At 35.0% G+C, this 18,413-nt stretch overlaps 1 protein-coding gene across 4 annotated transcripts in view; it reads right to left on the bottom strand.

The window, feature by feature from the left end:
• Window positions 1-18,413, bottom strand: part of ORC3 (origin recognition complex subunit 3) — a 61,022-nt gene that overhangs the window by 28,732 nt on the left and 13,877 nt on the right. For all 4 annotated transcript variants that reach the window (XM_007104028.3, XM_007104027.4, XM_007104026.4 and 1 more), the window contains exons 7-11: window positions 18,010-18,143; window positions 15,860-16,019; window positions 14,500-14,613; window positions 10,826-10,959; window positions 10,281-10,344 (exon numbers count right to left, since the gene is read on the bottom strand). In XM_007104028.3, the coding sequence (XP_007104090.1) occupies window positions 10,281-10,344; window positions 10,826-10,959; window positions 14,500-14,613; window positions 15,860-16,019; window positions 18,010-18,143 (606 nt within the window). The remainder of the gene's footprint in view (window positions 1-10,280; window positions 10,345-10,825; window positions 10,960-14,499; window positions 14,614-15,859; window positions 16,020-18,009; window positions 18,144-18,413) is intronic.

Genomic DNA, 18,413 nt, shown 5'->3' on the forward strand with positions numbered 1-18,413 from the left:
CTCACGGGCCCAGCCGCTCCGCGGCATGTGGGATCTTCCCGGACCGGGGCACGAATCCGTGGTCCCCTGCATCGGCAGGCGGACTCTCAACCACTGTGCCACCAGGGAAACCCCTGAGAATTTTTAATGCACACAAAATATAGGATAAAGGCTGGATATTTTGTATTTAGTGTCAAGTCTGGTGATATTTCACACACACCAAAATTAATATTGTAATTTAATTTCCTCCTATCTACAGCACTGCCACAATAACTTGGCCCCCCAAAATACAAGGGTGCAAAAAGAGCGCCCGCTGGATGCCTGCCCATGCTAGTCACCTGGTGTGTACCACAGCAAGGTATGCCCATCACCCTCTACCTCACTGGCATCAGAAGGGTGAGGAGATCACCAGAGCGCCCACTACCAATGTAATTAAGGGCTGCTGAGGTTCCGCTTAAGATGTATGTATGCTTTTCTTAAAATCCTGGTAAAGTTGTGTTTGAAAGGGAAGAAGGAGAGACTGTAGAAGAAATACTGCAGGTGTAAACCCCTGCTTTTTGCTGGGAATCTCCAATACTGGTTTAGTCACTTTACCAACTAAGGGGGAAAAAAGTGAAAAAGAGGAATGTGAAGCCAACAAGCTTTATAATTTAGAATCCAACAAGTATGATACGCGAGATAGTGTCTTAAGAAACCTATGGGATGACTGAGCTCACAAATCAGTTTCAAAAGGGTTTTTCTTGGGGGCGGGGGTGGTTGGAAGTGATTATGTTTTCTAGAACCTTCTGAAATGGTTTAGAAATGATTTTAAAACACTACATCCTATCAAGCATTTTTCAGGCCTCAAATATTTTTATCACTGCTTATTTCTGTAACATTTTTTAAGAGGATTATGATCTGTGGCATGGTCTTCAAATTTTTTTCTCCAATGAGAAGTCAAATAAACTTTAACTACTGAGCTGTCTTTTTTTTCAGTAATATCTTGCAGACACCCATTATTTTCAGTGATCAACCATGCAGAAAATACCTCAGATATCAATAAATTCAAGCAAATCCAACATATATAAACCAACAAATCTGATGTATTTTCCTAAACTCTAACTCAGAAATCAATTCCTTAGTCAGCGATCTATGGACCTGAAAGCATAGGGCAAATGAAAGAAAAGCTTTTAGTATCAAAATGTTTTCCCACCAGTATCTTAGTCAGAATTTAAAAAATCTAGGTCTCCTATCATAACAAAGGGTATTTTAACCACCACTGGCAAGCTATACTTTAATTCTATTTTCACTGTCTGTAAGCTGTGACAGAGACTGCATAAAGCCACTAACTGTTTGCCTTGATGTGTGATTAAACAGCTTTTAAACAGGGGTAATATTCTGGAGAAAAAGAAATCTATTACTGAATAATAATCATACTTGTTGCTGCTTCATGTACTACCTATTACTTTTGCTCTGTGGAGTAACTGTAAATACAAACAACTAGGTGATACAGTAGAAGTGAATGCCATCTTCACTGAATTTACTTGTTATGTGGAGAGAAAAGAAATACTTGACACAGTATGGGCAATGTTACACGCTCAAGGAACTATATACCCTGGAATAAGTGTGAGAGGAGGGATATGAACATGTTTTCTCCCAGATGGTCTTGGTCTCTTCACACTTCCCACTGTGGATCACATCCCCGTGCTGAGTGGAATGCTAGCATTTAAAAAACATTTTGTTTGGTTTTGTTCCTATAACATGGCAGACTATTTCATGTGAGGAAATGGAGTTCTGGTTCCAACACTGGAAATAAAACCGGCTACATGGGACTTAATTGAGAGAAGATCTGTGATATCTTTCTGAGAGATTTTCAAGAGTAATTCTGACCATCCCAAATCTTTGCTTTACGTGCTGACTTTAGAACCTAACCTCCATATAAGAAAGATTCTACTGTTATTTATATCTGTGTGCTTATCAGCTGCAGCAGAAAACATCACAAATGACTAATTCAACTTTTTCATGTAACCTGTTCTCTAAGTTCTTTGTCTTACTGAGATACCTTTCTGCAAATGCCTTTTATCTATGCAGGGCAACAATCCTAATGCACTTGAGGAACACTTTTTCATAAACTTAAGTCTGGTTTTGATGTATGAGAAAATTTCCCACTTAATACAGCAGCATCACACTATGCTCACACAAAAGCAAAGCCTGTTGAAACAGTACTCCTGTTTTCCATGCATTGAACTTTTCCTCAGGAATCCTTTCTGTACCATAGTCATAGCTGCCACTGTTTTATTTCATAATTGTGTTTAGGATGGTCCTTTTCAACAGAGATACACTGCCTAGAAATATTTATTATTTCCCAAAGAGATATGTTTTCTTCTGTTCTCGAAACATGAAGACCTCTTGGTCTCTACTGATCTTTGAAACAGATACAGGAACAGTGTGCTATAAGAAAAACAGAGCAGAAACCACCTCCTTGCTCTTCCTCAAACGTTCCAGACATGCTCCAACCTCAGGTCTTTTCCACTTACTGTTGCTCTGCTTGGAACTCTCTTCCTACAGATTCCTGCGTGGCAAGCTCTACAACTTCCTCTTTATTAAAAAGTCACCTTCTTGGTGAGGCTCTTATTTAAAATTTCAATCCCACTCCCCATGCACACCGTCCATATTCCTTTTCTTTCACTGTTTTCACCTTAGCAATTATCACTAACATAGATATTTCACCTACTCATCTTGGTAACAGATAAGCTCCACGAAGGCAGGGGGCTTTGACTGTTTCATTCAGTCCTGTACTAGATTAATACCTGGCATACAGTAGTCACTCAAAAAATACTTGTTGAATGAGGAAGTGCATGAATGAATGGAGGCCAACATGCAGTCTCTCTCCTAAATAAAAGCAACCACTTTTGTCTTGCTGGGTGTGGGCCAGACTTAACTCATTTTTCAAAAGAAGACAAAAGTCTGAATTTGTGATGTAAAATATCTCAATTTGTAAATGTTGCCTCAGATTAAAAACAAAAACCACTATGGACCTAAAAAAATCACATTTACAGCAGGCTGTCAGTTGCCAGTCAACGTGTAATACACCTTTTTAAATCAGCCATCTCCAATCACATCAATTCTGTCATTCATTCAAAAACCATTCATGTATTATTGTTTACTTACATGACAAGGCCTCTATCATTACTGATCTAGTTACTTTTTTTTGGAGAAGCCAATGACTATGTAAAACTTAAATATATATATAGGTAAAGAAAACCTGAGTAGAATTACATTTGCCATGATGCTTAGTTTCTGCATTTATTTCTCTTATTTCCACAGTATTTATCACTTTCGTGTCTAGAATTGTATGCATGGGGTGAAGAGTGATCTCAAGAAGATTACACTAAAGTATGTAAAAGTGACTACATTTCTGCAATTTATTCCTTTCAGATCATTAAAAGCTGGTAAAACAAACATATTGAACTTCTGGATGAAAATGCATCAGCTGTCCAAGAACACAGCATTTTCTTATTTATCATCTTGATAGAACTAAGTGTTATTTTTCTCATTAGAGAGAAATTCTGGCTGACAGTGTTTCCCAGATCACATGGCAGTTACCTAGAGAACAGCAAACCACCGTTTTCTCCCAGCTCTTGCGTGGCCTGAGTGCCAGTGCTCTCATCTGTCTCAGGCTTTTGTCCTCCATACTCCTACCCCTGCATTTACATCAGAAGCATGTGATGAAGGGTTTGGATTTAAAGTGTCAATTCTTCACACGCTACCAGGCTAACGCCTAACTTGTTTGATCACATTTGGTAGTTTGCAGTGGTTTTCTTTTTTCCTTCTATTATTCTTTCTAATAAAAAAGATTTTTTTAGATTTAATAGATTTCTCATAGATTTCCCCCTTCCTTCTGCCCTTTGGTTCTGCCAAAAGAAACAGAAAGAAGAGGCATGGGCAAAGGTGCAAGGCAGGTCTGCGACAAACGCATGAGCATACTAAATGGTGACCAGAAGTCCTTGCCCTACCACTAACTTGCTCTGTGATTTCAGATATTTCACTTCCTTTCTCTTGGCTGCAGTTCCTCACTTGTAAAATCAGCATGCTGAATCAGATTATCTTTGTAATAGTAATATATTACAACTCTAAGACGTTCCCTTACTTCCCACTCTCAATGGAGTTAAAATCTAGTTGGGCACATAGGCATAGTGGCATGAAACATTAAGTCAGAATAATAAAACTTCAACTGTCACCTGCAAGAGACTGAATCTAAGTTTTCTACATACCATGAAGTTTAACCCTTTAAGGGCTGAGAACATGCCACACAGTTTTAAGTAACATTTGAATAAAAATACATAAATTGATTTTCTTAGATGAAGTACTTGGAATTTGTCACTCATTAAATATACTGAGGATAATGTAATTTCTTGGCAAGACAGGACCAACATGAATAGCAAATCATTATTAGTAATATAGAATGTGGTTGGTGTAGAGAGCACAAGATTAAAATGGGCCTAATCTTAGATTATGGTATTGGGACAATGCATAAAAACCACTAATTGGGAAAAGCTGTTAATATTCTCCCCTCCACCCAAAACATTTGCTCATGGAAAGGAAGAGAATTTTTCACTATTAAAAATCTTTCCAGGGACTTCCCTGGTGGTCCAGTGGTTAAGACTCCACGCTCCCGATGCAGGGGGCCCAGGTTCACCCCTGGTCAGGGAACTAGATCCCACATGCCACAACTAAAAGATCCCACATGCCACAACTAAAAGATCCCGCATGCTGCAACTAAGACCTGGCACAGCCAAAATAAAAAATCTTTCCAGTATTTCAAGAACTAGGGGTTTTTTTATTATAGGATAATGAAAACAGTTACACAAATGTGATATGACGCCAAAATCTTCTTCAAAGCTCTCCTTAATACCTGACTTGAAACAAAATTTCAGGCACAAGCAAGAGTAAAAATTGTATCTCTGTAATTATGGTGAATTTGAAAGTCCTGTTTAAGGCACTTTTGACAGCTCAATTTCTCATGAAATATAGTTTCATAAATTAAAGATTTAAGTTAAAAAAAAGAAAGCTTGATTACTAAAGCAATACTATGGGGCAAAAATATGGTAAAAATATATCTAGTCACTATTCCTATTTCACTTAAAACCTACAGCTGTTTACCATAATATTTTACCAAATTTAATTTCAGTTAAACTTACACACTAAAATGAAATTTTAATGAGGAATCTAAATGATTTAAGCAGTCAGAAAAAAATATTATTAATCTGTTTAATGAACAAGTAAATACAATCTTAGCATTCTAGAGCCAAAAGGAACTTTAAAGATTATTTGGTTAAACTTCTATTACAGGCTTTGAAAGCTATTGAGTTATCCGAAGTTTGAATTAATGGGAGCTTGAGCAAGCTTATTCTGCTTAAACTTAGAAGACCTTGATTGTTGATTATCAGAGTACACGTTCTGGCCATTGTACCCAGCTGCACTGTATAACTGTTCAAGGACAGACTACTCAGAAATGAGAAAATGCAGAGAATCTTTACTCTTTCATCAGCTGTATGATGAAAGAGTAAAGATTCTAAGGTCCCACCTTAGTTTGAACTTCTTAGTGAATCTTCTACAAATGTACATGATTGGGTTAGCTAAATTTTTAAACTTACAAGTACATTAAAAAAATTCATTCCTTAAGTTTACAAAATACAAAGCTGGTACACAATTTTAAAGCAGTATCTATGAAACTAAGGGTCCATAATTTTAAGGGAGTTGAAGGTTTTTTTGTCTTTTTGGTTTTTTTTTTTTTTTACAGCTTGATTCCAGTCAGAGGATAATTGAGATGGATCATCTGTTTAGGCTGGAATTTAGTAGCTGAGTTCTACACTTAAGAAAACAGGGTAAGGGAAACAATAAATAATGTTTCCTTCTAGGGAGTCAGTCTAATTCAGTGGTTCTTAAAGAATGGTCTCCAGACCAGCAGCATCAGCATTATCTGGGACCTTGCTAGAAATGCAAATTCCTGGGGCCCAGCACAGGACTACAAAATCAGAAACTCTGGGGATGGAGCCCAGATATCTCTGTTTTAACAAGTCCTCCAAGTGATTCTGATGTATGCTAAGGTCTGAGAATCACTCATTTCGTTTATCAGAGTAGAAAGCAAACTAGACTTTTAGGGCAGAAACAATCTTGATATAAAGAGTATAAATTTCTCTCAACACTATGAGGTCTATGTCTTAGAAATCTAAATGTAGAAAATGGGCACAAAATGATCAATTCTAACAGTAGGTAAGTCTATATAACTATATAATCTATATGACTGTATAACAGAGTATTATATATAGTATGTATGTTATAGAATATATAAAACAGAATATTTATATTGACCTTAATTTTTATCATAGTGAAAAATAAATAGTAACAATATGATTTACATTTATAAGTTTTATTGTTCTATTTGTTTTTAACTCACTCTCACTTGCTGAACAGACTTTGATTATCACTAATCCTATGAGGAAATCATACTAAGAAATTATCATCCAATTTCAGAGATAAGGAAATTGAGGCTTAAATAGGGTAAGTGATTTCCTTAAGTACACATTGCTGATGAGCAGCTAGGGTACAAACGCAAGATTTCTGAGGTCAAGATCAGGATCTTCCCCTGTATCATGCAGTACCATATTATTGATTATCATATGGAGTTTATTTTAATTTTTTTTATTGTAGAAAAATACACATAAACTTATCATGTATTTTAAAACAAAACTATAAAAAGAGAAAAAGAAAAGCATTATAAGAATAAAATAGTCAAAGATACTTTTGCTCTAAACCAGAAAAATCAACAGACATATTGATTAATTTTTTTCAGAGATATCTTCTGTCTTTTGAATTTACCAGGTAGCCTGCAGACGACTTTTTCAGGTTAAGGGCACAAATCTTTGTGCTCCTTCATATTTCGTACTACGTAAGTCTCAAGAATGATTAAATATGCGATCCCAAAATGAATACAGCAAGGATAATAACAAACAGGGCTGATAAGTGCAACAAATACAAGCACAGTATAAATAAATGCTTAGAAAATACACAAAAAGTTACTGAAAAGCAAAGCTAAATGTCAGGCTATTTCTGTAACAGACCAGCCTAGACATTCTCTCCCTTTGTTATCTCAATGGTTAAAGGTACTCTTTAAAAATCTATTCCTTAGGACTTCCCTGGTGGCACAGTGTTAATTAAGAATCCACCTGCCAATGCAGGGGACATGGGTTCGAGCCCTGTTCCAAGAATATCCCGCATGCCACGGAGCAACTAAGCCCGTGCGCCACAACTACTGAGCCTGCGCGCCACAACTACTGAAGCCCACGCGCCTAGAGCCCGTGCTCTGTAACAGGAGAAGCCACCGCAATGAGAAGCCCGCGCACCCAACAAAGAGTAGCCCTTGCTCACCACAAGTGCGCAGCAATGAAGACCCAACACAGCCAAAAATAAATAAATAAAATAAATAAATTAAAAAAAAAATCTATTCCTGGCTTCTGAAAATACTCGACAGAAAGTTCTACCAGGAAATGCACTTGGCAACTAGCTGACTCAGCACAGAGCTTATCTACCTAATCTTGAAAAACTCAATAAACATGCACACATCCTTTCCCACTGGTTCTTAAGTTTCTTCTCTACTGAAATAACCTACATTAGGGTTTGAAGACTTCCTATACTGCTCTGAAAAGATTAAAGATTATTAAAATGATCATTAAACCCAATGTAGAAGTGATTATATATTATGGCTCAGTGTGGATTCTGCCTCAGAAATAACATTTAATAAAAGCCATTCTCCATTGTAATTATGTATGTCATAATTCGTTGCGTGCAGCAATGAAGACCCAACGCAGCCAAAAATAAATAAATTTATTTAAAAAAATAAGAGGAGGTAAATTAGTATTTACCTATATAGAACACATGCCCTCTAGGAACTAATATTCTTTTATTCAAAATTTGAAAATAGTTTGTATCAGTAAAACCCACAGAGCACTAGGGCTTAACTTCAATCTCATCTTAATTTTATTACAATTTTCTAATAACTTTTTCCTTAAAAAGTTATAAAGAGTATGAAAATAAGTGTGACATTATGCATTCTAATTGTAAGGGACTTGTTAAATAAATGAGGGTAAACTCATTCAATAGAATATGATGCCACTCTTACAACTACATGTAAAAGAAGAAAATTAGAACATTCTATAACACCACATACAAAAATAAACTCAAAATGGATTAAAGACCGAAATGTAAGACTGAAACCCATAAAACTCCTAGAAAAAAATGTAGGCAGAACACTCTGACAATTCGCAGCAATATTTGTTTGGATCTGTCTCCTCAGGCAAAGGAAACAAAAGCAAAAAAATAAACAAATGCGACCTAATTAAACTTAAAATCTTTTGCACAGCAAAGGAAACCATCAACAAAATAAAAAGACAACTTACTGAATGGAAGTAAATATTTGCAAATTATATTATTGATAAGGGATTAATATCCAGCATATATAAACAGTTCACATAACTCAACTTCAAAAAACAAACAACCTGATTAAAAAATGGGCAGAACTGAATAGACATTTTTCCAAAGAGGAAATGCAGGTAGCCAACAGGCACATGCAAAGACGCTCAACATTGCTAATCATCCAGAAAATGAAAATCAAAACCACAATGAGATATCACCTCACACCTATCAGAATGTCTATCATCAAAAAGAACACAAATAACAAATGTTGGCAAGGATGTGGAGAAAAGCTAACCCTCTTGTACTCTGTTGGTGGGAATGTAAATTGGTTCAGCCACTGTGGAAAGCAGTATGGAGGGTTCTCAAAAAACTAAAAATAGAACTACCATATGACCCAGCAATTTCACTCCTGGATATACATTGGAAAAAGCCAAAAACACTAATTTGAAAAGATACATGCAATGTTCTTAGCAGCATTATTTACAATTGCCAATATACTGGCACTTAAGTGTCCATCAACAGATGACTGGATAAAGAAGATGTGGTGAATATATATACAGTGGGAATGCTACTCAATCATAAGAAAGAATGAAATTTTACCATTTGCAACAACATGGATCAACTTGGAGGGTATTATGCTGAGTGAAATATGTCTGACAAATACTGTATGATATCACTTACATGTAGACTCTAAAAAATAAAACAAACTCGTGAATATAACAAAAAAGAAACAGACTCACAGATACGGTTACCAGTAGGGTAAGAGTAGGGGGTAGGGGCAGGACAGGGGTAGGAGATTAAGAGGTACAAACTACTATGTATAAAATAAAAAAGCTACAAGGATATACTGTACAACACAGGGAATATGGGCAATATTTTATAATAACTATAAACAGTATAGCCTTTAAAAATTGTGAATCACTGTACGGTGTACACCTGAAACTTATATAATATTGTATATCAACTATACCACAACAAAAAAGGTAATCTAAAAAAATAATAATACAATGCCACTCTTTAGTACTGATATAAAATGATTTCCAAGATTAAGTGCAAATCAAAACAAGGTAAAGAAGAGTATATATACTTATCTTCTGTAGGACAGAGGAGTAAATCCCCAAAATATATATAATTACTTGTATATGTGGAGAATATCTCTAGAATAATATGTAAGAAACTAGTAACACTGGTTATATCCAGGGAGGGTAAGTGGGTAGTTGGAGGACAAAGATGGAAGGGAGTCTTTTCACTGTATATTAACTTTGCCTTTTGAATTATGTACCATGTCCAAGTATTATTTATTTTAGAAAGAAAAAAAACCTCCCTCTTTTGATATTCCCTATGTTGCATGGTTAACTCATCATTTTCTAAGCTCATTACTTCTTTCCTGGCACTATATTATCAATATGTAATGACATTTTTTTCAAATCAAATCAATACCCACTTAGCAGTGGGTCTCTAAGCTGCACGGCTTCTGTGTGTTTTTATTTATGACAGCCTTTACAAGAACACTAAAATGAGACCGCCTACAGATTCCAAAACTGCTATGTGGAAAGAAAGCTGAGATCTGCAAGTGTTTTCAAAACAGACCACAGGAGAAACCTCATGTTCCAGTTTTATTACATGATTAAAAAAAAAAAGTCTTCCTTTTAGAACTGAAGTTTTGTGGCACCTTTAATAGTCACATTCCTATACAATTATCAAGATGCAATACTACATTGTGCAAAGCATATTAGAATGTACGAATTTTTTTAAATAAAATTAACTCAATAAATTTTATGTGCGTGTTCTTTTCCATGAAGAAAAAAAAGAGAATAACACTGAAACAAATATATCCATATTCCTACCTTCAAAAATCTCTCATTGGTCAACAGTGCAACTTGCTTTTCTGAAGCCTGCTTTTCCACGTACCTAAAATTTTTTACCATCCCATACACAAAAAGAGAAAATTAGAATTCTAAATATTTGAATAGTATTTGGAAAAAAAGAACTACGTAGATTGGTGGCCACATTCTTTTATTTCTTCTCAAACATAAGTTCAAGATGACAGTCATGGTTTACAGTAATTTTTAACTCCTTAAATCAGCTGCATTTCACAGTCTAGGGGTCTAATAATAAACAAAAGCCATAAACTCCAGAAATAGGAAATGTTATTTAAAAAAGTAACTTTGGAGAACCTGCAAATTATGGCCCCTTGTAAAAATATTTTTCTTTATGCCAAGTGTTCAAATCCAACAAAGAAATGTCTCAATTAAAAACAAAAGTGTTTTATTTTGCTCTAAACAAAAGTTATTTTTCCCTCTACCCACTTCAAAAATAACTGGGTCTGAGATCCCTTATTTTGCCCCAAACTCTTTTATAAGATGTGTTAAATATGTACTTCTCTTTTTACCTCCTAAACGATGGAAGACGTCGGATGTTTTCACATTGATTATCTGATAAAAAATTTATTCTTCTCTTGGCTTCTGGGAGATTACAGCACAGAACACTGAGGGGCTGGGAATAGAAATGTTCTAATAGAGAAAGCTGAAAGAAATGTGAAAATTAAATATATTTGCTGTATTTTGACAGTAAATCTTTTGCTCTATGCTCAATTTTAAGGTTTTTTTTTAAACAGCAAAAATATTTATGGCACTAATATATTTAATAATGTCACAATAGCAATGCAAATAATGCACAAATGGCTATATACTTTGAATATTTTAAGAGTCCAATTTTGTCAACAAGGTCAGAAAATTGTAATGTCTGAAGTAGAAACTAAAAGAAACTAATATAAATAACTTAGCTATCTGCAGGAGCAACTCACTTACAATAACAGTAAATGTGATGGGGATGTGACTGCGGTGTGACCTAATAGCCTAACAAATGCTCAAATACTCATAAGAAAATACCAATCTAGAATCAGTGTAAAAACTGGTCTGCTAAATAAATAAAAATGCTACAATAGCAGAAATTTTGCCTACTGATAAAAAACAATATGAAAAACGAGGGACACCCAAAGAAAATGTACCTTTTTAAATTCAGTTTTATTTCATGGAGGAAAAGATGGCACAGTATCTGGTAGATACATGTATTCCAGTCTAGAATGCTGTGGTCTCTGCAGTACAAGGGTGATTGATTTTCCAGATCCTACCATAACTTATAGATATATTTTACAAGACTATCCACATGTTAAAAGCTCTGAATCTAAGCAAGCTTCTCATGACCAGTTTGGTTTTTCCAGATACCTTGAACCAAAAAGACAGTTCCCTAGATAGTGGACAAAACACATCCTGGTCCCTGGAAAATAGCATTCTGCATCACAAATTAATAAATTAACATGCTAGCTTATATATCAGTCTTAAGGTATTTGACCTTGATCCTTCCTGGGTAAACTGATAATGAATTTCTGAGCCTGTAGAGCAGAAGACCAGATATCCAAGGCAAGAGGAAATCCTCCAAAATAGTCCAAAATAGTCCATCCTCCAAAATAAGGCTATAAGGCAAAGGGCCAGCCTAACTTAGAAACAAGTACAAAATAGAAAGCAACTGTTCATGCCAAGTGCTAAAGTATTTTTGCACATATCAACATGATCTTATTTCTTACTTATATATTTCCAATTATATTAATGTGATAATATTTATTCCAATGTTAACACTACTTTTTAAACATGAGAAAAGTAAAAACCAAACACAATAACGGACTTGCTGCGGAGGAGGAATGGGACTAAGTCACATGAGTTACAGTAGAGCTATAGATAGGACAAGAACCCAGTAATACTTAACTATTTGGTCCAAGTGTGTTCCCAATATTTGGGTCAATTAACAAGTTGGTTAACATATCCACCTAATAAGGGAAGGACTCAAACATATACCGAATAATTATATGCCCTACTGAACGTTCTACAGAAGTAAAAACTTACACATATTTCCCACTGATGATTAGGAAAACTAGACAAATGGGGTCTAAAGACTCTGCCACTTATTAGCTGTGTGACCTTGGCCAAGCTACTTAACCTAAGCCTCTGTTTCTCCAAGTGCAAAACTGAGAATAATACATATTAATGAAGCAATGTTAATACTTAGTAAAATGCCTAGCATAAAAAAATTATCAGGAACCTATAAAATCATCTAATCAGATCCCTTCATTTTACAGATGAGAAAACTGAGAAAAAGAAAGATTAAGTAATCTGGTTAATATGCTTTTCTTCACTCACTTTCTCAATGGTATTTGAGCCTACAGTTTATATTTTCTTCTCCCTTAACTTCAGTGATCTCTCCCTTCTATTGGTTTTCCTTATTGTTTTTAGTCTCCTTTTCTATTGCTCACTCACACAGTCAGTTTGCCTTAGGGCTCTACTCTTGGTCCTTTCCTCACTCCTCTAGGTGACTTCATCCTCATTACACAGCTTCAACCACCACCTTTTAATGATAAATCCTAAATATTTCTAGTCCATATCTTTCTCCTAGGTACCAAATCTTTATATCCCACATGCCCTAAATTTACCATACATAAAAATAAACTCATCCTTTTCTGACAAACTGGCTCTTTATTTTAACATGTACACTTAATAAAGGGTACCAACCTCCAAACTATCTGCCAAGCTAGAACCTGTGTGTCTGTAAGATGCTTCTCTCTTACACACCCTATCATCCACCGAGTAACAAGATTCTATCTCATCTTCAAATCTGTTTCCTTCTCCCTAGTCCCACTATCACTACCTGTTTCACCCTTGTTGTATCTTATCTAGGTAACTGCAGTAGCCCTCTAACAGAGCTCTCTCCCTTTACTGTGGTCTTTCCAATTTTGACCCAGCTAGCTCCTGTTCCTTAGGATACACTTCTGTTCTCCTATGGACCCCCAGGCGTTTCTTTAACAGCAATGACTACTCAGAACTGTAACTGCCATTCTACTCTTCTGCCTGCTTCACTAAATAAGCAATTTGAAGACAGATTTCTTTGTCCTCTGTATCTCTAGGGCTCAGCTTAGTGCTTGACTTACAGTAGACCCGTGATAAACACTCATGAGTAAATAAACAAATGAGTAAAATGAAATGAGAGAAATAAATTAGAAAGTTACATCTCAATTTCATTTAATTTCACATATTGCTAAGGTAAATAATATTTTCTTGCTTTAAAATACTCTTTTTAAAAAGTCTAAGTTGAAAAAAATGACACATATTAGGCATAAGAATACTCTTACATAATAAAATACTATAGTGTTTAATGTAGAGGAAGAACACGTATGAGAAATAATTTATAATCTTCAAGGCACTACACAAACATGAGGTATTATCATATTGCACTTCTGTACTGAAGGTTACTAATACATAGGTTTTCATGAACCTGACAACCGGCATGTGTTCACAACTACACTTTGCTAAGGTACTTTAGGTAGTTGCAGAAAGAAGGAAATACTATCAACTTTGAAACAACTGGAAAATGGAGTCCTTTTTTAGATTAGGTGTTATGAAGCTAAGTTCATGAACTTTCTTCTTGAAATTTATGAAACTTTAGTGTAAATCCATTCACAATATATAGGAATAAATATAAATGAACACACACACATATGTGCAGGGCACAGCAAACTAGAGCCCATAGCCTATTTCTGTATGGCCCAGGAACTACGAATTATTTTTATACCTTTATAAAGGGTTATTTAAAAAAAATAACAAGACATTCAACAGAAACCACATGTAGCATGCAAAGCCAAAAATATTTAATATCTAGTCCTTTAGAGAAAAAGTTTGCTGACCCCTTATATATAGCATTTCCTAGGTAGAAAGTCCATTAGCATTCATCAGATTCTCAAAAATAAAGGTCCCTTCCTCCTCACCCCCAAATGGTTAAGAATCACTGGAATGGAGAGGTCTTTTTCCATTTTTGATATTCTAATTAACATATTCTCTACATTTTGCTGCAAGGTAACAAAGGAATCATAGAATCTAGAATAATATAACTTGAACTTACTTATTCAGATTTTGCCATTTAAAATGCCCAATTATCACACTAAAAAGTCAGTCTGAAATAAAATGCAAATTATTTAGAATCAGCCTGTGAATTTTAAACCCATTAGTGTCTCCTTACCTGAAGCCCTTTTATAAAGTTTTGGATTGAGAAATCATGATACAAAAAGATGTTGGTCAGAACCTGCAACACTTTGTCACTTAGTTTAAACGGAAATTGAGTTGTGAGAAGTAGCTGAAAGAGAGAAAAGGGAGGCAGGACACAGTCCTGGTTAGTCTTCCCTTTTCATAAACATCAAGTATAAATAATGAGGCAACGAATGATACCAAAACACAGTACCTATGAAAGCTATACTAGTAGCTAGATTTTTTTAGGTCCGATATCAACCAAAATTTTAAATAAATTTATACAACAGTAACAACAACAAAAGAAGCTATTCATACTATATCTTCAGAATCATAGACATCCATCATCCTTCATTCAATTCCTAATTTTAAAAAATTCTATTAAAAAATATCATCTATACAAACTCTTTTCTCCCAACAGAAGCCACTGAAGAAGCTGTAAGCTTTGGCAATTCTTGTTATTAGATTTCTTTTTCATCCATATTGATGCACATTAACGAAGAGTAACAACACATTATGTACTGTTGAATGAGAAACTCCAAATTAACAGGTGTCTATTTAAAAAATATTAAATAGCTGAATTTGCATTATTCAGCTAATTTTCAATGGCCTACACTGAAGATTTTACATCTGAAAACAAAAAGTCATACTAGGCTTTTCAAACAGAAACAGAGTGATAGAAGGCCAACTGAATTTGGAAACAACCTAGCAACTTTAAGTACTGTAGCTGGAAAAAATTTCCCTAAAGTCAGTGGTTACCACCTTTAAGGGAAAAAAATGCAGAAGTGGTTACTAAATAAGTGGAAGGTGGTCGTTAGTTTACCTTACACAGCAGCACAAAGGACATCTTCAAGGTGAGTTTAGCAACAGTTCACAGAAGGTCAAAACTAAAGAACAGTATTTCCACTTAGGTAGAAACATAGAGGTAAGGTCTGGGAAGGCGTTGGTATTTACTTTTTGTCACGAGCAGTATGACAGGAAAGAGTCCATGAAAAACTTCAAATCATTTAATATAAAATGTAAGGGTGAAAACATTGTTATTGTTACTAGGAAGTCATTAAATTCTGTAAAAATTTATTTTAAAAACCTGCAAGTTTCTATTGAGTAATGACTGGTTGATAGATAAATAGGTAGGTAGATATAGAAAGATATGATCATTCTTTTCATAAAGCTTATATTTTTAAGTGAAGAGGCAATACTATACATGAGAAAATCATTAAATAAAAATAGTAAAATATGTGAAGGAATATATACAATATCATACTGAGAAATTTATCACTAACATTTATATTTATAAACGGTCCATGGCAGTTTTCTTTTCATCCTATTTCACTGGTAAATTTTTTTCTTTTTACCTTATCAAGTACTGTAGTCAGGTGCTCCTTGCAAGACAAAGACTGGAATAGTTCTATACACAATAGAGATGATACTGCATGAGGAAGCAACCGATGGATGACAATAGGAGACGTGGCGATTCCAAAAATGAGTATTAGTGGAAATTCATGTAGATGCTGACTAGTTTTCAAAGGAAGATGCAAAAGTGGAATGTCTTTAGCAAATATATTTCAATACACCATAGTTTAAAATAAGACCACCTTTATTTTAAGGCCTACTTTATAAGACATTGCTAAGGAAGATCATTCTAAATAATAAAACTTTTTAGGTCATTTTCCTCTGTTACAGTAACACAGAAATAGTTATTTCCCAGACATTCTAGCTCTGAAATCAACCTATTAATAGATCCTCTCATTTTAGTAATAAGAACATAGTGGTCCAGAGAGATCAAGTGCTTCCCTCTAAGGTTATACAAAATCAAGTGTTTGAAGAGGCGTTAGATGCTATTCATCCTCTCGCCCGAAGTTTGAGCCCTACCTACAGTCTTCCTCACAGTTAGACATCTAGACTATGCTTTAAGAGTTCAGTAACATGAAGCTCACTAATTTTCAAGGTAACATTCTATTTATGGACATTTCTAACAGACACTATGTCACCCCACCATAACAGCTAAGCTTTAGAAAACTTTTCTTACAAATAGGTAAGATATTTTTAATGGACATCATTAAAAAAACATTACATTCTTTCCCCCCAGTCTTAACTCAAACTTATTGAACATGATTTATTCTTAGCATTACCAATATGAACATAAATGACTTCCACAGAGTAAAACATCAATATCCCTGAGGGCTACTGTAGGTCAGAGCCCTCTGTATCGTAGCTGATAATTTTGCTTGTTCCCTCCTATTAGCTATTGCTTTTCAGTATTCTAGCTGTATGCAGTTCTACTTTCATAGTACTGAAGTATTTGAACTACCTTAGTGTTTAAGTTCTTCTTTCTTACTTTTGATGGTAAAAGTAGTCACAAGTCTGAGTTCCAAAAAGCACAGCTTTTCTGTCACTATTCTGTATTGTGCATTTTTTCAGCATGTTAATCAGTTCAGTGTTAGCATTAAGAAAAGTCTTAGGATCTGGAAATCTTAGTTTCAAATGGGGAAAAAAAAAGACTATGAAAGTAGGAATTATTATTAGTAGATTATCACACAATACAGCTTTAGGCAAATGTAGCCGTTAACTATTAGGCAAATTCACATACAGAAGAAACCAAATTAATTTATGTTGTAAAAAATGTACCATGGGAAAAGCATGTCACTGGGTTTTTTAATAGGGTTATTTAGGGCTTCCCTGGTGGCACACTGGTTGAGAATCTGCCTGCCAATGCAGGGGACACGGGTTCGACCCCTGGTCTGGGAAGATCCCACATGCCGCAAAGCAACTAAGCCTGTGAGCCACAACTACCGAGCCTGTGCTCTAGAGCCCATGAGCCACAACTACCGAGCCCACGTGCTGCAACTACTGAAGCCTGTGCGCCTAGAGCCCATGCTCTGCAACAAGAGAAGCCACTGCAATGAGAAGCGCGCGCACTGCAACGGAGACCCAACACAGCCAAAAATAAATAAATAAATAAATAAATTTTATTAAAAATAGGGTTATTTACTTCAATTCCAAGTCTCACAGGATTGCCTTGAAGATCCAATAAGATCATAAAAGTAGTTTCTCATTAGAAATACCATATAAAATAATGTTATTTTAAAAACATTCTTGCTCAGTAGAGCCATATGTAACTCAGAGCTTCTAAGGGTGGACAGGTATCAGAAAATAAGACATGACAAAAATATCTCAACCTGGAGTAGTTTATCCATCTAGTGGGCAAGTAAGAAACAGACAACTTTGGTGAGAGAAACTACACTCTATACTGCCTTATCATTCTAATTAAAAACTGGTTAACTTTTGATTCTCATTTTTGGATCAAAAAGCAAATGAAAATCGTATAGGTGTTCAAACATTCAATTTTATAAGGAATTTGAAATCATCCTGGTTTCAATCCATTAGTGTTAAAATGAGGGTTAAACTGCTACTCATTTTCTCTGCAAAAGGTTGCTTTTTGATTAAAGTATGTTTTCTTAATAAGAAGAATTTTGTGAAAAAAGCCAGAAGATATGCCATCTACCTGCTGATAATTATAAAGTCTTGGAGTACTTTTGTGGTGAAGCTTTCCATATCCTTTAAGATAAGCACAACAGGAGGAGACTGCCATTGGCTAGAAGGAGTCCTCTTTTTTCTTGGCATTTTTGGGTCAGTCTTCTTTTAAGCCATTGTGGAAAGAAGGAGTTAAAAGTAAACTTTACTACCCAAACAATGTTATAATGCCACAAGTTGATCTATCTTCCATCATATTTCACAGTAACATTGTTTCTTTTATTTCTCCCACATAATAAAGAGAAATTCATTTCAACAGTTATTAGCAGAATCTTTCTGTGTCTGACATGGGAATAATAACCAAGAAGAAAAAAGTTCAGTAAAATCTATAACTGTTATGAAATATTTATATTTTCTGCTCTCTGAGAAAATGAC

The sequence above is a fragment of the Physeter macrocephalus genome, chromosome 10 (assembly GCF_002837175.3).
Source record: "Physeter macrocephalus isolate SW-GA chromosome 10, ASM283717v5, whole genome shotgun sequence".
Taxonomy (NCBI): Eukaryota; Metazoa; Chordata; class Mammalia; order Artiodactyla; family Physeteridae; genus Physeter; species Physeter macrocephalus.